Source organism: Zea mays, chromosome 4, assembly GCF_902167145.1.
Source record: "Zea mays cultivar B73 chromosome 4, Zm-B73-REFERENCE-NAM-5.0, whole genome shotgun sequence".
In the NCBI taxonomy this organism is placed as follows: domain Eukaryota; kingdom Viridiplantae; phylum Streptophyta; class Magnoliopsida; order Poales; family Poaceae; genus Zea; species Zea mays.
The window spans coordinates 32,561,819-32,587,519 of record NC_050099.1 but is presented as its reverse complement, the minus strand read 5'-3'; the positions used below and the strand labels follow the sequence as shown (position 1 = coordinate 32,587,519).

At 47.6% G+C, this 25,701-nt stretch overlaps 1 protein-coding gene across 1 annotated transcript; it reads left to right on the top strand.

Annotated features, from left to right (window-relative positions):
• The first annotated feature begins 1,557 nt into the window (after positions 1–1,557).
• Positions 1,558–3,356, top strand: LOC100283757 (plant-specific domain TIGR01570 family protein). Its single transcript, NM_001156656.2, has one exon. It carries the CDS (start codon positions 1,857–1,859, stop codon positions 2,862–2,864), a length of 1,008 nt encoding a protein of 335 aa, NP_001150128.1. The 5' UTR covers positions 1,558–1,856; the 3' UTR covers positions 2,865–3,356.
• The last annotated feature ends 22,345 nt before the right edge of the window (positions 3,357–25,701 follow it).

Sequence of the window (25,701 nt, the reverse complement as noted above, 5' to 3'; positions counted from 1 at the left end):
GAAAACGTAATATAGATATAATTGGTGTAGTAGTGTAGTGGTATAGGAGGGTATGCACGAGAGAGAGGTTGCGAGTTCGAAAATCACCATTTACAAAACATATAAATTTGATTCAAAATAATGGTGAAAAATGATAGAGCAATGAGTAAGGTATAGGTTAGGTAGGGTTGGAGAGTTAGGGAATTTAAAAAATGTTTTATTGTTTTTTTATTTTTTCCGATTCTTAATTTACCGAGTGCTTTTCGACACTCGGCAAAGTCTTTGTCGAGTGCCCAAAAAAAGTACTCGACAAAGAACCCTTTGCCGATAAAAATATTTGCCGAGTGTTACACTCGGTAAAAGCTTTGCTAAGTGTAAAATAATCGGCAAAGAACGCGATTCCGGTAGCGAATAAACAACACCACAAGTTAGATGAGAAATGAGAATTGAGAAGTCGTATCGATAGAGGAGAAAGAGTAAAATCAACATGCACCAAGGATCTCATAAGTTTTTAAATATCTTTTTCTTTATTGTTTCATAATTGGGGAAAAAACTTATCCAAAGTCTGTTAAGATGGTTTCAGCATGTCTACCGAGGCAATGGGTAAGGTAACAGGTAGAGTTGGAGAGTTATTCCTAGAATTTAAAAAAAAATATTTTGCTGTTTTTTTAAATTTTTTCGATTCTTAATTTGCCGAGTGTTTTTCGACACTCGGTAAAGTGCCCGAAAAAAGTACTCAGCAAAGAACCCTTTGCCCATAAAATCTTTGCCGAGTGTAAAATAACCTTTGCCGAGTGTCTTAGACACTCGGCAAAGAACACGATTCCGATAGTGAATAAACAACACCACAAGTTAGATGAGAAATGAGAATTGAGAAGTCGTATCGATAGAGGAGAAAGAGTAAAATCAACATGCACCAAGGATCCCATAAGTTTTTAAATATCTTTTTCTTTATTGTTTCATAATTGGGGAAAAAACTTATCCAATGTCTGTTAAGATGGTTTCAACATGTCTACCGAGAATTTTTTAGACACATCCTAAGACGCAATAGCAATAGCAAGAGAGACAAGAGATTATCAAAGTTAACATAGAAAAAGACACTAATGACTAGGTCCTTAGTTTGGAAACCATATTTTTCTAAGGGATTTCTATTTTATCAAGAGAAATTAGTTCATTTTCCATTGAAAAAATGAAAAACCCTTAAAAAAATGGAGTTTCCAAACTAGTCCTAAAAAATTTATTAATATTAGCTATAACTTTTGATACAAAATTATAATATTCTATCCATGAGTTGAGCATGTATAGGGGAGCGCAATCTTGAGATTGTTCCGCTAGCTTTGTATGATTTATTCCACGTGTGCACATTGTTTTGTGTCGGCTGAACATACATATAGTTCTAGCCGAATGTTATTGCCAACACAAGCTTGCATGAATGGTTCAAGTCTGCGATTTTTTGTTCATTATGTATGTTTTTTTAGAGTTTAACCGATATTTTTAGTCCGAAACGGTAAATGTCCAAAACAGGCCCAAGGATCCGAGGCACGGGCACAAAACGAAAGAAACGGCCTGCTGGACCCCAGCCGATGTCTCTCCTCTCCTCGTGTGTTGGTGGTCCGACTCCAATCCCACAACGAGACAAACGAGGAGAATGGAAGGAAGAGCCGTCCGCGAAAGCAGGCAGCGGGCAGCCACCGCACGGTGAGCACGGCGACCCCGACAAAGCCTGACCGCCGCCCGTTCCGTTCCAGCACGCGCGCGTTTCCCGGTGCAGGGGATAACTAGCGCCACCACCCAGACCGCACCGCGCGTCACCCATCGCATCCACCGGTCGTTCGTCGTCGCCGGACACCTCGCCGCCGGCCGTCGCGCGCGCGTCTATGGGCGGCTTCGCTATCCACCCCGCCCATGGACGCCCCAGCGACAGCCTGCCGTCCGCCGGCACCGGGAGGTCGACGACGTCCTCGTCTGCCTCCTCCCTCGACGACAACGGCGTCCGCGGCCAGCAGGCCCGCACACCGGGCCACACGCTGGAGGAGCCGCCATCGCGGCGGCGGCACCAGGCGGGCTCGTCGTCCCGGCCGGCCCGGCTGTTCCAGAGGCTGCGGCACGCGCTGCCCCTCCTGACGCTGGCGCCGCGCTGCGGGCGGATGCCGCAGGTCGGCACGCCCGCCGAGATCGCGGCGGCGGCCGCGTCGTCGTCCTTCTCCGTCTCCTCGTCCTCCTCGTCGTCCGCGCCGCCCGTGCCCAGGGGCGTGACCTTCTCGGGCGCGTCGCGGCCGTGCCGCCGCGTGACGGGCACGCTCTACGGCCACCGCAGGGGCCGCGTCGTGCTGGCGCTGCAGGAGACGCCGCGGTGCCTGCCGAGCCTCGTCGTCGAGCTGGCGCTGCAGACGCACGCGCTGCTGCGCGAGCTCGGCAACCCCGCGGGCGCGCGCATCGTCCTCGAAACCGAGCGCCGCGCGGCACTGGAGGCCGCCCCCTCAGCCGCCGCCGCCCGAGACGGAGGAGGCGGGGCGTCGCGGGCTAATAATAAGCGCGGAGTCCGCGCGCCGCCGCCGCCGCTGCTGGACGAGCCGTCGTGGACCATGTTCTGCAACGGCAAGAAGACCGGGTACGCGGTGCGAAGGCAGGCCACGGACGACGACCTCGCTGTGATGGAGACGCTGCGGGCGGTCTCCATGGGCGCCGGCGTGCTCCCCGGGAGGGCCGCCCCTTCGTCGGCGCCCGACGCGGCTGCGGCGGCGGCAGCGGACGACGAGGTGCCCTACATGCGCGGCTGCTTCGACCACTTCGTCGGGTCCCGGGACTCGGAGTCGCTGTACATGATCGCGCCGCAGGGCGGCGGCACGGGCCCGGAGCTGGCCGTCTTCTTCGTCAGGCTCTGACCTCCGATCCGATCCGCCCCGCGCCTTGCCTCTAGCTATCTCCTCGCCCCCATGCATGCGAAGACGGCCCAAGGGCATCCATTAACCGCCACGTACATATACATCGTCAGCATTCATTGGATGGTGCAACCTAAAGATTGACTAACAAGAAAGAGTTAAGAATCAAAGAGAGAGTCGCCCAATCTTTGATCGTGCAACGACCTCAAGATTGACTAATAAGGTCTTCTGGTTAATTTTTTTTTGGCTGATTCGTTATTAGGTTGTTGTATACGAGGTGTTCTTGGATTTGTGCCCTATGCAGCATTGCACCATCTATCATTAGTCAGACATTCATCAGAGTACATAAGAGAGTAGTCACTGGACGGTGGAACTGTGGTCCAAAAAGTTGTTTACTTCAGAATGTTTTTTTCCCATTGTGAGATATTCTTTCAGTCTTATAATAGTAGTCGTTTTAGCTATTGTTTTTAATATCTATATTCAAATAGATGATAACGAATTTAGCCATATATATACATTAATTATTGTATGAATCTATTAAAAATAAAATGGATTTCAATTTAGGACATAGAGTAATTATTATGGGTGGACTAGTCTGGTGGCACACGGGCATGGCACGCCAGGTCACTGGGCCATATCTAAGTGACGTCGTGCCTGCTGGATGAATGTTTTCAGACATGGTCTGCCGAATAGTTTTTCATACCGGATAGGCTTGGTTTTCCATACCGGATAGGCTTGATAAGTATGATCAAAGTAGCAGGTTGGGCTAGAATAGAGCTCACTATCCCTAAATCCCCTCATGCTAATCTGAATATTTGTTCCTTATCATAAGCTTTGAAATCTTGCTAAGGCTACGGCAAATCAAAATAAGAGTGAATATACATTAGGATAATAAGTTTATGAAAAAGTCAAGTATCATTACAAATAATATCACAAATATTATCTATACAGAAACTAGCTAAACTCTGATGTGATGTGCCTAATCATTTCTTGTATTTTTTGGAATGTTGTCTTTAGATTTATTGTCCTTGTACTTTCATAATTCTACTAAGAATTCGGTCCTAAGGACAATCTCATTTTACACATTCAGTATCACATATCATTAAACTCAATTAATAAATAACTATAGAAGAAGGATATTGACCAAGTATTAGAATAATGAAGTTACTAGAATAATGAGGTTACTCACGGTGCAAATGTAGGGTAACTTTATATCATTCCAAGCGTGCATAAAGTTGATAATAAGAGAGCCAGACAAATCCTTACAAATTAAAATAACACGTTGTTACATATATGTAGACAAAATTAATTAGTTGTCTCCATGTTATAAAAAATACCAGTTTAATGTTCTTGGAACCCATATTGATACTATGCAACGCGACATATAAATATCGTCCTTTCATGTAGAATTGACCAATTTCATGGAAGCACTCATATTATTGGCAATATTTTATATTTTGTGAATATAATACATGCTTGGATAATTACTCTTAAACTATGATGGCAGAGGCATGGAGTCACTATATATATGCTTCTAGTGTCCATGTTAAATACATATAAGCTGAGGTGGCCCAAAAAACAATAGGGCAATAGAATCTGCAAGTTAAACAAACAGTTTAAGTAAGAGAACAAATTTAAGATTACAAAATAATAAAGGAGCATAACTTACTTGGCTGCAATCCAAAATATCATACTCTATGTCAGGCCAACATTCAAATAAGAGTGGCATATTTGGCCAAGTCAGGGTCTATATTTAGCTCACGGAGAGGTGTTTGATAGACCATATTTTGCGATTCAATAAAAGATTTTGGAGAGGCTAACGGAAGAGGATACGGGGAACATATTTCAAATATAATAATTATGCATCAAACAATTGTGCGTACCAGTTGTTTTGGCGATGTGTCCACTTTGTCTCAACTCTTTGTACTCACTTCTATCCTGCATTTGTACTTCTTTGCACCTTGCTGGGTTCATTATGAGTTTGTCCGTGGTAGAACCAGCAATGGACGAAGACAAATGTCCTGAAAAAAATATTATATGAGTCATTTACCACCTATAACAAGGAATTCATATTAGAAAAGTTGACATGGCACATTGGCACCTATGGTTGACACATTTCATCAATGATTCATTATCGGTCCATGCATTTCCTCGGACGTAGTTGTCATTTCTATGTAGCCAGTCCATGGAATCATCTGGATACACCTCCTGCTTGCCTCCAGGTGATTGTATGAGGACCGATCACGCGGTAACACTTGGTGATTGAGTAATGGAAGGATAAACCTGCTATATTTTGGTTAGATATAAACGCAGTACGTTCCTTTGAACTCACGTTGGTCACTGACACGGGTCGTTTTGAACCTTTTAACAGTAAACAAGATAAGAAAGAAAACCTCAACGAGACGGTAAAGAAAAGTGCAGAGGCGACACACAAACCTTTAAAATATCCCTCGGATCTCCATAATAATAACATACAGCTTAGGAGAAAATGCAAAACCTATTTCATATGAATAATTAGAAATCATGGTCCCATATGCTGATCAATGATATTTTTTCCGATTACATATGAATGCCAAAAAAAAAAGGCAGAGCAGTAACTGAAACCAAAAGAAGCTCCTCTGTCAGATATACAGTAACTGAATTGGAATTTGGCTGTAGAGCGAGGAGAGTTGTAGAGAGATAAAATCTAACTTTAAAAAGGGATTGTTAAGTGCTATTACGAAGTGGAGAACAGGCAGTTTAAAAAAAATGCAGTTTTCCGTAAATTGAGCAGAAGAAAGTTGTTTATAAAAAACTGAAGCCATCCGATTTGTTCCAAGATGAGACAATCTAACCAAATCTCTACCGGTGTTCGCGTCGAAGCTACGAAATGACGGAGGCGTTGGGCGGCTGCGGAGGCGTCGCAGCGTGGCAGGAGGGCCGATGGTGAGGTGAGGCAGCGTTCGCGTCGCAGGTGGCGTCATCCGCGTTGGAGGGCCGATGTCGAGGCGGCATTCGTGTCGGAGGCGGCGAGGCGACGTTCGCGTCGGAGAGCAGGCGACGTTCGCGTCGGAGCGGTGTTCGCGTCGGTGGAGAGGCGGCGTTGGCGTCGGAGGTGGGTAGGCGGCGTTGGCGTCGGAGAGCAGGCACTGTTCGCGTCCGTCGGAGGGGGTGTTGCGGAGGCAGTTTATTGGCGCAGAATTGACGTCGCTGATGGCGGGCGTGGGTTCCTGGGCGCGTGTCGCATAGGCAGTTTAGGAGGGAGATGATGAGTGATGAATAAGAGATTTGTGACCGTTGGATGTGGCTGGTTTAGGAGGGAAGTGTTTATCGAATGGATCTGTAGCGTTGGTTTTGTAGGGTGGAAGATTGTGGGGTAATTGTTTGTGTGTATTTAGCATTGTTTTAAGTGCTGGATTATATAGGGGTAGAGATATCAAAGCGATTGATCAATAGAATCTAAGTTACCGGACACAAAAATAGAATGAAATCGATATGGTGATATATGAGGCCAAATTTACTAAGTTGTTGTGCAATGCTGCCTCGTTAAAAATATTTGGGTTCATTAGAAATATGCCACTCTAATTTCTGAAAGTTAGAAATTAGTCTATTTTTATACCACTCCATGGCATTAAAATGAACTAAGCGTCTAATTATATAAAAAAGATAAGTGCCATGTATACAATTAACCCTTCCAGGTCAAACTCACATCTCATGGGAAATCGCACAAAAGAAAAAAAGAGTACAACAAGCTCAAGGTTCAAATTCTAATGTTTGACAAACTGTAGCCAAACATATTCTTAGTGAGACTCACACTCCTAGTCTCCCATACAAAGAACACAGAAGACAGAACACATATACAAAGGCACTAGCCATTAGACCACCGATTCACCTTCAGTCCACCACCAACACCAAGCAGCAAGCACCACCAATTAGTAACATCAACCACCACCAACAGAATCTTCTCCACGTCTATCTAGACATAGGTTCTTGAAGGACTCTTCAAATTCTTGGTTTTCAATTGCATGCTGCCCTCTTGTTGATTCATGAGGTTCCTAGTCTTTCAAGCATGTCAACACCTCCAATGTCACAGCTTTCAATCACCATCAAACAAAAGGTAGACTCTGAAGAAGTTGTTGAAACTGAAAAAGTAAAATGCATTAATGGTCCTCGAATTCGGCACGCTGTGTCACTTGAGTCTCTAAACTCAGAAAACTAGTAAAAACAGGTCTCTAACTTAGTCAGTCTATACAAAGTCATCCTGTCGGTGTTTCGGACTCGGGGGACCCTCAACCGAACCGACTAGTGAATTTTATGCCGCGTGTCCCTGCCCGAATGGATTGATGCAAGATGAAACACAAGGTTTATCCTGGTTCAGGCTAAGAAGGTCGTACTTCCAGCAGAGGGGGGATGAGGCTTATATTATCTTGCACCGGGGTGCTTGTAGTAGGGGTTACAAGCTTCGCGAGAGAGGGAACGGGTCCCAGGTCTCTTGAGAGGTCTAGTGTTGTGAAGAGGAGTTTGATGTTGAGCGAGCCGTCTCAGTCCGTCCTCCTTCTTCCCCTCCCTTGGGAAGGCCCTGGGCATCTCCTTTTATAGGTGCAAGGAGGTGACCTAGCTGTACATATGGGGGTGTAGCTTTGCGCTAACGTGGATGGCGGAAAAGTGCTTGAGCCCTGTAGAAGCGTGGCTGGCGGTGCAGCCCTAGGTCCTGCTGACGTTCCTTTGATTTCGTAGAGAGCTTGAGGACAGTCGACGTCATGAGCGCATGCCGGGGATCATCATTACCTATTACTGGAGTAATTTTGATGTGACACCGGTCTTGTTCCTTTGTAGCCTGAGGTGGCTAGCTAGGGGTAGGATAATGTCGTTTTCCCTGCTCACGTAGTCGGTCCGAGGCCGTCTCGGGCGAGGCGGTGACTCCTTTCGAGACCGAGGCTGAGGCCGAGGCCTAGGTCGGGCGAGGCGGAGACCTCCTCCCGAGGACGAAGTTGAGGCCGAGGCCTGGGTCGGACGTGGTGACGACTCCTCCCAAGGCTGAGGCTAGGGTCGGGCAAGGCGGAGCTCCCTGTGGCGCCCGAGGCTGAACTCGGGAGAGGCGGTGACTTACTGTTGTTAGTCTTACCTTGGTGGTTGGCACAGTGGTGGGAACGGGGTGAATAGTGTTGTCATCCTGTCAGAACGATTAGTAAAAGGGTGAAGTGATTGCGGTCATTTCGACCTTGCCAACTGAGGCGCGTGTGTCAGGATAAGGTGTCAGGCGATCCTCGCATTAAATATGCACGTGATACGGTCGGCGGCAAGGTGGTTTGGCCGAGGCCGCTATACGACAAAGTTTACCTGAGCTTTACCTCGGGCGAGTCGGGGGTGCGCCCACCGCCTGAGGGGACCCTCGGGCGAGCCGTGAATTTGTAAGGGACTACTGCTGTTGCCCAAGGTTGGGCTCGAGTGAGACGGGATCGCGTCCCTTGGTAGACAAGGCTTTTAACTCTGATCCGTGCTTACTAGTATTTTTAAAGATGTTCTCCAGCCATGTTTTAGGACTATCGGGAGTACCCCTAATTATGGTACCCGACAGTAGCCCCCGAGCCTCAAAGGGAGTGTAGGCACTCGCTTGGAGGTTCTACCGTTCTTTTGCAAGGAAACTGATCTTTTTAGCAGTATTTTGTTCCGATGGGTGCGCGCGAGCGCACCCGTCGGGTGTAGCCCCCAAGGCCTCGGAGGAGTGATTTGACTCCTCTGAGGTCTTTAACGCTCTTCTTGTTATTCCTCGGTCGGCCTTGTTGTTCTTTCATGCGGCCTGGCCGCAGCCCGGGTGCATAGTCAGGCTTCGAGTTTTTAAGTTGGTTTGTCGACGCGGTCAACAATTTCGCTGTAGCCTGGTGCGAGAGCAGCCCCCGAGCCTCTGCACGGAGCAAGAGGACGATCAAGGATCATCTCGGCTTTTTATAGTACACCCCTTTGTCGCCTTTCCGCAAGGAAGAAGGGGGGAACGCGCCATGTTACCCTCGGTGGGCACTGAACACGGTGTTTCCAGTGAGTTGCTAACGGGTAATCCGAGTGGACGCCTGAGCCCCGTTCGATAAGGGTCGGCTAGTGGCCCAAAGGCGCGCTCCAAAAGTACCTGTAGGTGATTCGCTGGACCCGGACCCATTTGATAGGGTCCGAGGGCTCGGTGCCTCCCTCTGGTGGGATTCCATTATAAATCATTCCCGCTGGTCTCGGAAATGTCCTAGGGTACCTCGGGAGCGTAGCCCGAGCCTCGGCCATGTAACGGACGTACCCAGGGTTATCCCTGACTCTGCATGCTCTGGGGCGGCTGTCGAACCCTTCCAAGGGGCCAGCCTTCGTACCCCTGATCAGTAGAGGGCTCGGAGCTCGAGTGCTTTGGGGCGATTGCCGAACCCCGCAGGGTGCAACCTTCGAACCCCTGATTAGTAGGAGGGCTCGGGGCCTGTTTCCTTTGCTGAGAAGGATTCTTTCGAAATATCTCCTTTCCCGATCCCTACGGAGAGAGAGAGAGAGGGGAAAGGGAAAAAGGATATAAACTAAAACAGTGTGGCGCACCTTTTTTGAGGCGGTCATGACGGCGGAGGCAAAACGGCACCCGCTCGCCTGCTAGGGGTGACGTGTGTACTGCAAGAGAGTTAATGCGACGGGACGGGCGACTCGCGGGGTATCCGTTGCGCGTGCGCGAGTCATTCGAGAAACGGAAAAACCGTTTTGATTTCGAATTTAAAATTCTCGAGGGGCTCGGGCAAAGTTTTGGGCAGATTCTGCCTGGGCCTTTATATACCTGGGAGGGGGACCGGCAGTGGTTCTTTACCTTGCCATTTGCGCTTCCGTTCTTGCCTTCTTCCTTTGCTTTCGCAACCTGAGAGAGTAGACAGAGAGAAGAGAAAACCGCGCACCTCGTCCCCTCCGCTTCCACCGCTTCCGCTCGGCAATGGCTGACAAGCCGACCGTTATTCCGCCGCGCGACCCGTGGCCCTTCTCCACCATCACTGCGGAGGATCTGCAGGCCCTCGTTGTCGAGGGTCTGCTCCGTCCTCTCTCCGGCAGGCCACAACCTGAGTGGTTGGCCCCCGGGAGCAAGGCCGACCCGGCTCCGCCGCCGGGGTATGTGGTCAGCTTCACCCCTTTTCATGAGCGGGGGTTTGGGATGCCGGCGAGCCGCTTCATGCGGGCGCTGAAAGTCGCCTAGAGGGGGGGGGGGGTGAATAGAGCAAAACTGAAATTTACAAAGTTAATCACAACTACAAGCCGAGTTAGCGTTAGAAATATAAGCGAGTCCGAGAGAGAGGGTGAAAAACAAATCACAAGCAAATAAACAGTGAGACACAAGGATTTGTTTTACCGAGGTTCGGTTCTTGCAAACCTACTCCCCGTTGAGGTGGTCACAAAGACCGGGTCTCTTTCAACCCTTTCCCTCTCTCAAACGGTCACTTAGACCGAGTGAGCTTCTCTTCTCAATCACACGGGACACTAAGTCCCCGCAAGGATCACCACACAATTGGTGTCTCTTGCCTTGGTTACAATTGAGTTTGTCACAAGAAAGAATGAGAAAGAAAAGAAGCAATCCAAGCGCAAGAGCTCAAATGAACACAAATGTCGCTCTCTCTAGTCACTATTTGATTTGGAGTGATTCTGGACTTGGGAGAGGATTTGATCTATTTGGTTGTGTCTAGAATTGAATGCTATAGCTCTTGTAAGGTGTAGAAGTCTGAAAACTTGGATGCAATTGAATGTGGGGTGGTTGGGGTATTTATAGCCCCAACCACCAAACTAGCCGTTTGGTGGAGGCTGCTGTCGACGGGCGCACCGGACAGTCCGGTGCGCCACCGGACACTGTCCGGTGCGCCAGCCACGTCACCCGGTCGTTAGGGTTTGACCGTTGGAGCTCTGACTGGTGGGGCCTCTGGGCTGTCCGGTGGTGCACCGGACAAGTCCTGTAGACTGTCCGGTGCGCCAGCTGCGCGTGCTCTGACCTCTGCGCGCGCAGGCGCGCATTAAATGCATTGCAGTCGACCGTTGCGCGTGATGTAGCCGTTGCTCCGCTGACACACTGGACAGTCCGGTGTGCCACCAGACACTGTCCGGTGCATACACCGGACGGTCCGGTGAATTATAGCGAAGCGGCCTTCATTTTCCCGAAGGTAGCGAGTTCAGCGTCGAGTTCCCTGGTGCACCGGACACTGTCCGGTGGCACACCGGACAGTCCGGTGCACCAGACCAGGGTGCCTTTGGGTTGTCTTTAGCTCACTTTGTTTGAACCCTTTCTTGGTCATTTTATTGGTCTATTGTAAACCTTTGACACCTGTAAAACTTATAATCTAGAGCAAACTAGTTAGTCCAATTATTTGTGTTGGGCAATTCAACTACCAAAATCAATTAGGAAAAGGTGTAAGCCTATTTCCCTTTCAATCTCCCCCTTTTTGGTGATTGATGCCAACACAAACAAAAGCAAATATAGAAGTGCAGAATTGAACTAGTTTGCATAATGTAAGTGCAAAGGTTGCTTGGAATGAAACCAATAAATATTACTTACTAGATGCGCATGGATGGCTTTTCTTCTTATTAACATTTTGGACCACGCTTGCACCACATGTTTTGTTTTGCAAAATGTTTTGGAAATTCTTTTTAAAGTTCTTTTGCAAATAGTCAAAGGTAAATAAATAAGATTTTTGAGAAGCATTTTCAAGTTTTGAATTTTTCTCCCCTTGGTTCAAATGCTTTTCCTTTGACTAATACTCTCTCCCCCTTTGGCATGAATCGCCAAAAATGGATGTTTGAGTGAAATATAAGCCCTTTTTAAACTACTCTCTCCCCCTTTGGATGGAAGTATAGAAGTGAAGATTATACCAAAGTTGGAGAGTTGTGCGGAGCGACGGCGAAGGATGAATGATTCGACGGAGCGGAGTGGAAGCCTTGTCTTCGCCGAAGACTCCTTTTCCCTTTCAATCTATGACTTAGCATGAAATGGACTTGAAGAAACACATTAGTCATAGCACATGAAAGAGATGATCAAAGGTATACATATGAGCTATGTGTGCAAAACATCAATAAAAGTTTCTAGAATCAAGAATATTTAGCTCATGCCTAAGTTTGGTAAAAGTTTGTTCATCCAATGGCTTGGTAAAGATATCGGCTAATTGTTCTTTGGTGCTAACATATGCAATCTCGATATCCCCCTTTTGTTGGTGATCCCTTAGAAAATGATACCGAATGGCTATGTGTTTAGTGCGGCTATGCTCAACGGGATTATCCGCCATGCGGATTGCACTCTCATTATCACATAGAAGAGGAACTTTGGTTAATTTGTAACCATAGTCCCTGAGGGTTTGCCTCATCCAAAGCAATTGCGCGCAACAATGGCCTGTGGCAATATACTCGGCTTCGGCGGTTGAAAAAGCCACAGAATTTTGCTTCTTTGAAGCCCAAGACACCAGAGATCTTCCCAAGAACTAGCAAGTCCCCGATGTGCTCTTTCTATTAATTTTACACCCTGCCCAATCGGCATCAGAATAACCAATTAAATCAAATGTGGATCCCCTGGGGTACCAAAGACCAAACTTAGGAGTATGAACTAAATATCTCAAGATTCGTTTTACGGCCCTAAGGTGAGCTTCCTTAGGATCGGCTTGGAATCTTGCACACATGCATACGGAAACCATAATATCCGGTCGTGAAGCACATAAATAGAGTAAAAAACCTATCATCGACTGGTATACCTTTTGATCTACGGATTTACCTCTGTGTCGAGGTCGAGATGCCCATTGGTTCCCATGGGTGTCTTGATGGGCTTGGCGTCCTTCATCCCAAACTTGGTTAGAATGTCTTGAATGTACTTCGTTTGGCTAATGAAGGTGCCCTCTTGGAGTTGCTTCACTTGAAATCCTAAGAAATACTTCAACTCCCCCATCATAGACATCTCAAATTTTTGTGTCATGATCCTACTAAATTCCTCACATGTAGATTTGTTAGTAGACCCAAATATAATATCATCAACATAAATTTGGCATACAAACAAATCATTTGCAAGAGTTTTAGTAAATAAAGTAGGATCGACTTTTCCGACTTCGAATCCATTAGTAATAAGAAAATCTCTTAGGCATTCATACCATGCTCTTGGGGCTTGCTTGAGCCCATAAAGCGCCTTAGAGAGTCTATAGACATGATTAGGATACTCAATGTCTTCAAAGCCGGGAGGTTGCTCAACATAGACCTCTTCCTTGATTGGTCCATTGAGGAAGGCACTTTTCACGTCCATTTGATAAAGCTTAAAGCCATGGTAAGTAGCATAGGCAAGTAAAATGCGAATTGATTCAAGCCTAGCTATGGGTGCATAGGTTTCACTGAAATCCAAACCTTCGACTTGTGAATATCCCTTGGCCACAAGTCGGGCTTTGTTCCTTGTCACCACACCATGCTCGTCTTGTTTGTTGCGGAAGACCCACTTGGTTCCTACAACATTTTGGTTAGGATGTGAAACTAAATGCCATACCTCATTCCTCGTGAAGTTGTTGAGCTCCTCTTGCATCGCCATCACCCAATCCGAATCTTGGAGTGCTTCCTCTACCCTGTGTGGCTCAATAGAGGAAACAAAAGAGTAATGCTCACAAAAATGTGCAACACGAGATCTAGTGGTTACCCCCTTATGGATGTCGCCGAGGATGGTGTTCACGGGGTGATCTCGTTGAATTGCTTGGTGGGCTCTTGGGTGTGGCGGTCTTGCAACTTGCTCATCCTCCTTGTCTTGATTATTTGCATCTCCCCCTTGATCATTGCCATCGTCTTGAGGTGGCTCATCTTCTTGATCTTCTTCTTCATCATCTTGAGCCTCATCCTCATCTTAAGTTGGTGGAGATGCTTGCATGGAGGAGGATGGTTGATCTTGTGCTTGAATGGGCTCTTTGGATTCCTTAGGACACACATCCCCAATGGACATGTTCCTTAGCGCCACGCAGAGCCTCTTCATCATCTAATTCATCAAGATCAACTTGCTCTACTTGAGAGCCGTTAGTCTCATCAAACACAATGTCACAAGAAACTTCAACTAGTCCAGTGGACTTGTTAAAGACTCTATATGCCCTTGTGTTTGAATCATATCCTAGTAAAAAGCCTTCTACAGCCTTAGGAGCAAATTTGGATTTTCTACCTCTTTTAACAAGAATAAAACATTTGCTACCAAAGACTCTAAAATATGAAACATTTGGCTTTTTACCGATTAGGAGTTCGTAAGATGTCTTCTTGAGGATTCGATGTAGATACAACCGGTTGATGGCGTAGCAGGCGATGTTGACCGCCTCGGCCCAAAACCGATCCGAAGTCTTGTACTCATCAAGCATGGTCCTTGCCATGTCCAATAGAGTTCTATTCTTTCTCTCCACTACACCATTTTGTTGTGGCGTGTAGGGAGAAGAGAACTCATGCTTGATGCCCTCCTCCTCAAGGAAGCCTTCAATTTGTGAACTCTTGAACTCCGTCCCATTATCGCTTCTTATTTTCTTGATCCTCAAGCCGAACTCATTTTGAGCCCGTCTCAAGAATCCCTTTAAAGTCTCTTGGGTTTGAGATTTTTCCTGTAAAAAGAACACCCAAGTGAAGCGAGAATAGTCATCCACAATAACTAGACAGTACTTACTCCCGCCGATGCTTATGTAAGCGATCGGGTCGAATAGGTCCATGTGGAGGAGCTCGAGTAGCCTGTCAGTCGTTAAGATGTTCTTATGTGGATGATGAGTGCCAACTTGCTTCCCGGCTTGGCATGCGCTACAAATCCTGTCTTTCTCAAGATGAACATTGGTTAGTCCTAAAATGTGTTCTCCCTTTAGAAGCTTGTGAAGATTCTTCATCCCAACATGTGCTAGTCGGCGATGCTAGAGCCAGCCCATGTTAGTCTTAGCAATTAAGCAAGTGTCGAGCTCAGCTCTATTGAAATCAACTAAGTATAGCTGACCCTCTAACACTCCCTTAAATGCTACTGAATCATCACTTTTTCTAAAGACAGTGACACCTACATCAGTAAATAGACAGTTGTAGCCCATTTTGCATAGTTGAGAAATGGAAAGCAAATTGTAATCCAGAGAATCTACAAGAAAAACATTGGAAATAGAATGGTCAGGTGATATAGCAATTTTACCCAATCCTTTGACCAAACCTTGATTTCCATCCCCGAATGTGATAGCTCGTTGGGGATCTTGGTTTTTCTCATAGGAGGAGAACATCTTCTTCTCCCCTGTCATATTGTTTGTGCACCCGCTATCAATGATCCAACTTGAGCCCCCGGATGCATAAACCTACAAAACAAGTTTAGTTCTTGATTTTAGGTACCCAAACAGTTTTAGGTCCTTTGACATTAGATACAAGAACTTTGGGTACCCAAACACAAGTCTTTGATCCCTTGTGTTTGTCCCCAACATACTTGGCAACTACTTTGCCGGATTTGTTAGTCAAAACATAAGATGCATCAAAAGTTTTAAATGAAATGCTAGGTTCATTTGATGCACTAGGAGTTTTCTTCTTAGGCAATTTGGCACGGGTTGATTGCCTAGAACTAGATGTCTCACCCTTATACATAAAAGCATGATTGGGGCCAGAGTGAGACTTCCTAGAATGAATTTTCCTAATCTTATGCTCGGGATAACCGGCAGGGTACAAAATGTAACCCTCGTTATCCTGAGGCATGAGAGCCTTGCCCTTAACAAAGTTAGATAATTTTTTAGGAGGGGCATTAAGTTTGACATTGTCTCCCTTTTGGAAGCCAATGTCATCCTTGATGCCAGGGCGTCTGCCACTATAAAGCATACTACGAGCAAATTTAATTTTTTCATTTTCTAGTTCATGCTCGGCAATTTTAGCATCTAATTTTGCTATATGATCATTTTGTTGTTTAATTAAAATCATGTGATCATGAATAGCATCAATGTCAACATCTCTACATCTAGTGCAAATAGAAACATGCTCAATCGTGGATGTAGAGGGTTTGCAAGTTTTTAGTTCAACAATCTTAGCATGTAAAATATCATTTTCACTTCTAAGATCGGAAATGGAAGCATTGCAAACATCTAAGTCTTTAGCCTTAGCAATCAATTTTTCATTTTCAAGTCTAAGGCTAGCAAGAGAGGCATTCAATTTCTCAATCTTAGCAATAGAAATAGCATGATCATTTCTAAGATTGGCATATGAATCATCACAAACATTTGAATCAACCTTAGCAATTAATCTAGCATTTTCATTTCTAGGGTTGGCAATCAAATCATGACAAGTGCTTAGCTCACTAGTTAATTTTTCACATTTTTCCATTTCTAGAGCATAAGCATTCTTAACCTTAACATGCTTCTTATTTTCCTTAATTAGGAAGTCCTCTTGGCTATCCAAGAGTTCATCCTTATCATAAATAGCGCTAATCAATTCATTTAACTTCTCTTTTTGTTCCATGTTAAGGTTGGCAAAAAGAGTAAACAAGTTATCCTCCTCATTACTAGAATTGTCTTCATCACTAGAGGATGCATATTTAGTGGAGGATTTAGATTTAACCTTTTTCTTCTTGCCGTCCTTTGCCATGAGGCACTTGTGGCCGACGTTGGGGAAGAGAAGTCCCTTGTTGACGGCGATGTTGGCGGCGTCCTCGTCGGAGTCCCACTCGTGGCACACATGGGCATCGCCGCCCTTCTTCTTGGGGTACCTCTTCTTTTCCTTTCTTCTCCCCTTCTTGTCGTCGCCCCTGTCACTGTCACTAGAAATAGGACATTTTGCTATAAAGTTACCGGGCTTACCACACTTGTAGCAAACCTTCTTGGAGCAGGGCTTGTAGTCCTCCCCCCTCCTTTGCTTGAGGATTTGTCGAAAGCTTTTGATGATTAAAGCCATCTCCTCATTGTCGAGCTTCGAGGCGTCGATGGGGAGCCTACTTGGTGTAGACTCTTCCTTCTTCTCCTCCGTTGCCTTGAATGCGATGGGTTGTGCCTCGGGCGTGGAGGAGGTGCCTTGCTCGATGATTTTCTTTGAGCCTTTAATCATTAGCTCAAAGCTCACAAATTTTCCTATAACCTCCTCGGGAGACATTAGCTTGTATCTAGGATCACCTCGAATTAATTGAACTTGCATAGGGTTAAGAAAAACGAGGGATCTAAGAATAACCTTGACCATCTCATGGTCATCCCATTTTGTACTCCTGAGGTTGCGCACTTGGTTCACCAAGGTCTTCAACTGATTGTACATTGCTCGTGGATCCTCCCCTTGGTGAAGCATGAACCGACCGAGCTCCCCCTCGATCGTCTCCCGCTTGGTGATCTTTGTCACCTCGTCTCCTTCGTGCGCGGTCTTGAGCACATCCCAAATTTTCTTTGCGCTCTTCAACCCTTGCACCTTATTATACTCCTCTCGACTTAGAGAGGCGAGGAGTATAGTAGTGGCTTGGGAGTTGAAGTGGTGGATTTGGGCCACTTCATCCGAATCATAGTCTTCATCCCTTACGGATGGTACCTGTACACCAAACTCAACAACATTCCAAATGCTTGTGTGGAGTGAGGTTAGATGATGCCTCATTTTGTCACTCCACATATTATAATCTTGACCGTCAAAAACCGGTGGTTTACCTAATGGAACGGAGAGTAAAGGAGTATGCTTTGAAATATGAGGGTAGCGTAGGGGAATCTTACTATACTTCTTGCGCTCATGGCGCTTAGAAGTTATGGACGGCGCGTCGGAGCCGAAGGTGGATGGCGATGAAGAATCAGTCTCGTAGTAGACCACCTTCCTCATCTTCTTTTTCTTGTCGCCACTCCGATGCGACTTGTGGGAAGAGGATTCCTTCTCCTTCCCTTTGTTGTGGGACTCTCCTTCTTGGCGTGATCTCCCGACATCACTTCGAGCGGTTAGGCTCTAATGAAGCACCGGGCTCTGATACCAATTGAAAGTCGCCTAGAGGGGGTGAATAGGGCGAAACTGAAATTTACAAAGTTAATCACAACTACAAGTCGGGTTAGCGTTAGAAATATAAGCGAGTCCGAGAGAGAGGGTGAAAAACAAATCGCAAGCAAATAAAGAGTGAGACACAAGGATTTGTTTTACCGAGGTTCAGTTCTTACAAACCTACTCCCCGTTGAGGTGGTCACAAAGACCGGGTCTCTTTCAACCCTTTCCCTCTCTCAAACGGTCACTTAGACCGAGTGAGCTTCTCTTCTGAATCACACAGGACACTAAGTCCCCGCAAGGATCACCACACAATTGGTGTCTCTTGCCTTGGTTACAATTGAGTTTGTCACAAGAAAGAATGAGAAAGAAAAGAAGCAATCCAAGCGCAAGAGCTCAAATGAACACAAATGTCGCTCTCTCTAGTCACTATTTGATTTGGAGTGATTCCGGACTTGGGAGAGGATTTGATCTCTTTGGTTGTGTCTAGAATTGAATGCTATAACTCTTGTAAGGTGTAGAAGTCTGAAAACTTGGATGCAATTGAATGTGGGGTGGTTGGGGTATTTATAGCCCCAACCACCAAACTAGCCATTTGGTGGAGGCTGCTGTCGACGGGTGCACCGGACAGTCCGGTGCGCCACCGGACACTGTCCGGTGCGCCAGCCACGTCACCCGGCCGTTAGGATTCGACCGTTGGAGCTCTGACTGGTGGAGCCTCTGGGCTGTCCGGTGGTGAACCGGACAAGTTCTGTAGACTGTCCGGTGCGCCAGCTGCGCGTGCTCTGACCTCTGCGCGCGCTGGCGCGCATTAAATGCATTGCAGTCGACCGTTGCGCGTGATGTAGTCGTTGCTCCGCTAACACACCGGACAGTCCGGTGTGCCACCGGACACTGTCCGGTGCATACACCGGACGATCCAGTGAATTATAGCGAAGCGGCCTTCATTTTCCCAAAGGTAGCGAGTTCAGCGTCGAGTTCCCTGGTGCACCGGACACTGTCCGGTGGTGCACCAGACACTGTCCGGTGGCACACCGGACAGTCCGGTGCGCCAGACCAGGGTGCCTTTGGGTTGTCTTTAGCTCACTTTGTTTGAACCCTTTCTTGGTCATTTTATTGGTCTATTGTGAACCTTTGACACCTGTAAAACTTATAATCTAGAGCAAACTAGTTAGTCCAATTATTTGTGTTGGGCAATTCAACCACCAAAATCAATTAGGAAAAGATGTAAGCCTATTCCCTTTCCGGCGCTCCCGCACTACTACGGGGTGGAGCTTCACAACTTCAGCCCCAACTCCATCGAGCAGGCGGCCATTTTCGTGGCGGTTTGCGAGGGGTTTTTAGGGATTGACCCCCACTGGGACCTGTGGACCCATCTCTTCTCCGTAGAGTTCTTCGCCGCGTCGACGGACGTGAAGAAGGTCCGTATGGCGGTGCAGGCTGGTGGCTGCACCCTCCAGCTGAGGTCGGGGCGCGCACAACAGTATATCCTGGCTTCCCTCGTGTCTTCGAACAAGGGGTGGCAGAACCGGTGGTTCTATCTCCGGAATGACGACGGGGTGCTACCGCCATTTTCTCAACGAGTGGTGACCACCGCCGGCGATAACTGGCGCTGGGGGGGCCACATGCGAGAACCAGGAGAAGCTCCAGCCCATTCTCCATGCCCTGCAGAAGCTCCAAGCCGAAGGCCTTACCGCCGCGGGGGTCATCGCCGCTATCCACCGTCGGAGGGTGCTCCCATTGGCAGAGCAGCGGTTGCGGCTTTCGGAAATGAAGCCGGGGGTCGATTTGGAGGGTTCACGGATGTCCTCGACCCCCCTCTCCACCGGCGACCTCCTTAGGCGGGTAGCGGGCACGGTAGGGAGGCTGGACGCTGGCACCCTTAACCAGCCCCCGATGCGTCCCAATCACGGGTATGTGTCCGTGGTAAGTGTCCGGCCCTTCTTCTGTTTTGTGCCGTGTTTCTTACGTTTTTAGCCCTTACCCTTGGGATTTTTGTTCGTCCCTAGGGGTTGAGGAACTTTAAAACCTCCCGGCCACCGGTCCCGGAGGACGCGGCGGGCCGAACCACACGTAGGCTCGCCGCGGCGAGGGATAAGCAGAAAAAGGACACGGAAAAGGCCCGAGCTCGTGAGAGGATGCGGGCTCGGGAAGCCCTGGAGAAGCATCGTCGGAGGCAAGAAAGGGACGGGCTCCCGTTGGAGCCGTCACCGGACACGCCCGATGATGACGATGAGGACGACGACATGGCGGCCCAACTTGTCCTTAGCCCAGATCCGAGGCTAGGCCAGGGGTTGTCAAGCCAGCCTCCAGGTGGGCTGGTACCACCAGTGTTTGGGGCCGGGACGCCAGGGTCCTGGTCTGAGGAGCGGAGGTGGGCCAAAGGGGTACTTGACCCCTTGGCCGAGATAATTGGGGTTACTCCAGGGGGCCGGGCCGACCCGCATGCCCCCCGAGAGCAAGTGTCTGTGCCAGCCGTGTGGAAGTTGTTCCCTCGGCTGTCGTGACATCGCCTGGGCAGACCGCCCCCTCGGCGCCTTGGGCGTCCGAGGCGGGGGTGGCGCTGAAGCCAGCCGCTGGCCAACCCTCGACAGCGTCTATGGAGACCGGGGTCCAAGAGATCTCCTCGCAGGCACGATTGGTCTTGCCCCGGAGCGGGTAAGAATCTGAGGGCGCCCTTGTTTCAGTCATTTTTCTGTATGTCTTGATTTTGATTTTTCTTCTTTTCAGCAAGCGGAGGCAGGGCTCGGCTGGTCTGGCCCCCACGAAGGCCCTTAAGATGGGGCCGGCCTCTTCAGCCGGAGCTGCGGCGCGCCATGCTGGTTGGTTGGCCTCCGCGCAAGGCGCCCTCCGGCGGGGGGCCTAGGAGGCACGAGCTGTCATGGGGCAAGCCTCCCAGGTCGACCCCCCTGTTGGAGCGGCCATCGTGCTAGAGGAGGTCGTTGTCACGGCCGCGGCCTCGAGCCCGCCTTCCTCGTCGCCAACGCCGACGTCGATTCCTGCCGGGGCCACCACTGGTGCGCCCATGGAGCCGCCCGTCGCTGCCGATGTTGAGGTGGCTGAGGTGCCTCCGCCCCTAGCTTCTTCGGTCCTGGTCATCCCCGATTCCCCCGTTCTCGACCATGGGGAGGGTGAAAGGGAAATGTGCCTTTGGGCCATTTCTAAGTATTTTGGTGATTAAGTGTCAACACAAGTGCTTAAATGTGAATCTATGCCCATGGATGAACAAAGTGCGAATCACAAGTAAAGGTATGTTTCTAAGCCTTAGTAAATTGGTTTTGTGTACTAATATATTTATCTAAGTGTTAGAAACAGAGAGAAGAAGAAAAGGAGATTGTTGGCTGTGTACAGCCAATAGGCTATTTCGGTCTGGGGCACCGGACTGTCGGTGGTGCACCGGACAGTGTCCGGTGCGCCAGGCTGCCTCGACCTGAAGACGCCGCTCTCGGGAATTTGCCGACGGCGTACGACTAAAATTCACCGGACTGTCCGGTGTGCACCGGACTGTCCGGTGCGCCAACGGTCGGCCGAGCCAACGGTCGGCCGCGGAATCTGCGCGCGACACGTGGTCTGGCCAACGGTCGGAAGGAGGCACCGGACTGTCCGGTGTGCACCGGACTGTCCGGTGCGCCAGATCTGCAACGGTCGGCAACGGTCGGCTGCGCTGTTTAAGGAAATAAATCGGGCACCGGACAGTGTCCGGTGTGCACCGGACTGTCCGGTGCGCCCGATGACAGAAGGCAAGGATGGCCTTCCAGATTTGTTCTCAACGGCTCCTAGCTGCCTTGGGGCTATAAAAGGGACCCCTAGGCGCATGGAGGAACAAAACAAGCAACCTTAGAGCATTCTTGATCATCCACACTCAGTCTTTGCGCATTCGTTTGTCATTCTCAGTGATTCGAGCTCGTTCTAGTGTGAACTTTGAGATAGTCTCTTGAGCTCGTTTCTTGGCCGTGTGTGTGCGCATTTTGCTGTGGATTTGTGTGTGTTGCTTCCCTCCCTTACTCCGTGCTTCTTTGTGAAATTCAATTGTAAGGGCGAGAGACTCCAAGTTGTGGAGATTCCTCGCGAACGGGAAAAGATCAAAGTAAAGAAAAACACCGTGGTATTCAAGTTGATCATTGGATCACTTGAGAGGAGTTGAGTGCAACTCTCGTCCGTTGGGACGCCACAACGTGGAGTAGGCAAGTTTAGTACTTGGCCGAACCACGGGATAACCACCGTGTCATCTCTGTGATTGATTTCTTGTGATTATTGTGTCTTGACTCCTCTCTAGCCACTTGGCAATTATTGTGCTAACAATTAACCAAGTCTTTGTGGCTATAAGTTTGATTTTTACAGGATCACCTATTCACCCCCCCCTCTAGGTGCTCTCAATTGGTATCAGAGCCGTTCTCTTCAAGAAAGGGACTAACCGCCCGAAGAGATGGATCCTAAGGGGAAGGGAATCGTGATCAACGACAAGGAAAAGGAGTCCTTCGTCAACGAGCCAAAAGATGATAAATCCAACGACTCTGGCTCGGGCCACAGACGTAAAGATGGGAAGAAGAAGAAGACAAGGCGCATCAAGGAGATCGTCTACTACGACAGCGACGAATCCTCTTCTTCCCAAAAGGACGACGACAACGACTACAGGAAGACGGTCAATTCGAACTTTTCATTTGATTATTCTCGTATTCCACATAGTTCGAATTCGCATTTGCTTTCCATTCCTCTCGGCAAACCTCCACACTTTGATGGGGAGGACTACGGATTTTGGAGTCACAAAATGCGTAGTCACTTATTCTCTCTCCATCCAAGCATATGGGAGATTGTAGAGAATGGAATGAAATTTGATAGCTCGGATAGCCCTATGCTTATAAATGAACAAATCCATAGAAATGCACAAGCTACTACTGTCCTCTTAGCATCTTTGTGCAGGGAAGAATACAATAAGGTGAGCGGCTTGGACAATGCCAAGCAGATATGGGACACCCTCAAAATCTCTCACGAGGGCAACGACGTCACCATGCTCACCAAGATGGAGTTGGTGGAAGGCGAACTTGGGAGATTCGCTATGATAAGGGGAGAGGAGCCAACCCAAACATACAACCGGCTCAAGACCCTTGTCAACAAAATAAGGAGCTATGGAAGCACGCGATGGACGGATCATGACGTCGTCCGCCTAATGCTAAGGTCCTTTACCGTTCTTGATCCTCATTTGGTGAATAATATTCGTGAGAATCCCAGGTACACCAAAATGTCGCCCGAAGAAATTCTTGGAAAATTTGTAAGCGGGCGGATGATGATCAAGGAGGCGAGGTACGTCGATGACGCGTTGAACGGTCCAATCCACGAGCCTCAACCCATTGCTCTCAAGGCATCGAGAAGCAAGGAGGCACTACCAAGCAAGGTGGCGCAAATTGAGGCGGCCGGACTTAATGATGAAGAAATGGCTCTCATCATTAAGCGCTTCAAGACGGCGTTAAGGGGTCGCAAGGAGCATCCCAACAAGACCAAGACGAAGGGGAAGCGCTCATGCTTCAAGTGTGGTAAGATTGGTCACTTTATCGCTAATTGTCCCGATAATGATAGTGACCAGGAAAAGAAGAGTGGAAAATGGGAAAAGAAGAAGAATTACAAGAAGGCAAAGGGCGAGGCTCATATTGGAAAGGAGTGGGATTCGGATTGCTCCTCGTCCGACTCCGACAACGAAGGACTCGCCGCCACCGCCTTCAACAAGTCATCCCTCTTCCCCAACGAGCGTCACACGTGCCTCATGGCTAAGGAAAAGAAAGTAAGTACTCGAAACTCTACTTATGCTTCTTCTAGTGAGGATGAGTCTAGTGATGATGAAATAGACTATTCATGCTTATTTAAAGGATTAGATAGATCTAAGATTGACAAAATTAATGAATTGATTGATGCTTTAAATGATAAGAATAGGCTACTAGAAAAGCAAGAGGATCTCTTGTACGAAGAACATGATAAGTTTGTAGAGGCTCAAAAATCTCTTGCATTAGAAATTAAGAGAAATGAAATGCTTGCTTGTGAATTGTCTACATGCCATGATTCAATTTCTAAATTAAAGAGCATTAATGATGACTTAAATGCTAAACTAGTAGAAGCACAAAAATCTAACTATTGTGTTGAACATGTTGAAATTTGCACTAGGTGTAAGGATGTTGATATTAATGCTTGTAATGAACACTTAGTTTCCATTTCAAAATTGAATGATGAATTAGCTAGTCTTAATGCCCAACTTAAGACTAGCAAGAGTGAATTTGAAAAACTAAAATTTGCAAGGGATGCCTACACTATTGGTAGACACCCCTCAATTAAGGATGGGCTTGGCTTCAAGAGGGAAGCCAAGAACTTAACAAGCCATAAGACTCCTATCTCCACCAAGGAGAAAGGGAAGGCTCCTATGGCTAATAGTGTTAAGAAGAATCATGCTTTCATGTACTATGATAGGAGATACTCTAGAAATGCTTTTAGAAGTAATGATGTATTTGATTCACATGCTTATGACTCTTATGCTATGACTGCTTCTAGTTCTCATGTTATGCATGGTAGAAATGTGTTTAGAAGAAATGTTATTCACCAAATGCCTAGGAGAAATGTAGTTCATAATGCTCCTAGGAAAGTAGTGAATGAACCTTCCGAAATTTATTGTGCTCTAAATGCTTCCTTTGCTATTTGTAGAAAGGATAAGAAAATTGTTGCTAGGAAGTTAGGGGCAAGATGCAAGGGAGATAAAACTTGCATTTGGGTCCCTAAGAATATTTGTGCTAACCTTGTAGGACCCAACATGAGTTGGGTACCTAAGTCCCAAGCCTAAATTTGCCTTGCAGGTTTATGCATCCGGGGGTTCAAGCTGGATTATTGATAGCGGATGCACAAACCATATGACGGGGGAGAAGAAGATGTTCACCTCCTACGTCAAGAATAAGGATTCCCAAGATTCAATCATATTCGGTGATGGGAATCAAGGCAAGGTAAAAGGGTTAGGTAAAATTGCAATTTCTAATGAGCACTCTATCTCTAATGTGTTTTTAGTAGAGTCTCTAGGTTATAATTTGCTATCTGTTAGTCAGTTATGCAACATGGGGTACAACTGTCTATTTACAAATGTAGATGTGTCTGTCTTTAGAAGAAGTGATGGTTCACTAGCTTTTAAGGGTGTATTAGACGGCAAACTTTATTTAGTAGATTTTGCAAAAGAAGAGGCCGGTCTAGATGCATGCTTAATAGCTAAGACTAGCATGGGCTGGCTGTGGCATCGCCGCTTAGCACATGTGGGAATGAAGAACCTTCACAAGCTTCTAAAGGGAGAACACGTGATAGGTTTGACTAACGTGCATTTCGAAAAAGATAGACCTTGTGCAGCTTGTCAAGCAGGTAAACAAGTGGGAGGAGCACATCACAGCAAGAATGTGATGACCACTTCAAGACCTCTGGAGCTGCTGCATATGGACCTCTTCGGACCCGTTGCCTATCTGAGCATAGGAGGGAGTAAGTATGGTCTAGTTATTATTGATGACTTTTCCCACTTCACTTGGGTGTTCTTTTTGCAGGATAAGTCTGAAACCCAAGGGACCCTCAAGCGCTTCCTCAGGAGAGCTCAAAATGAGTTTGAGCTCAAGGTGAAGAAGATAAGAAGCGACAACGGGTCCGAGTTCAAGAACCTTCAAGTGGAGGAGTTCCTTGAGGAGGAAGGGATCAAGCACGAGTTCTCCGCTCCCTATACACCACAGCAAAATGGTGTGGTAGAGAGGAAGAACAGGACGCTAATCGACATGGCGAGGACTATGCTTGGAGAGTTCAAGACCCCCGAGCGTTTTTGGTCGGAAGCCGTGAACACGGCTTGCCACGCCATCAACAGGGTCTACCTTCACCGCCTCCTCAAGAAGACGTCATATGAGCTTCTAACCGGTAACAAACCCAATGTATCGTACTTTCGTGT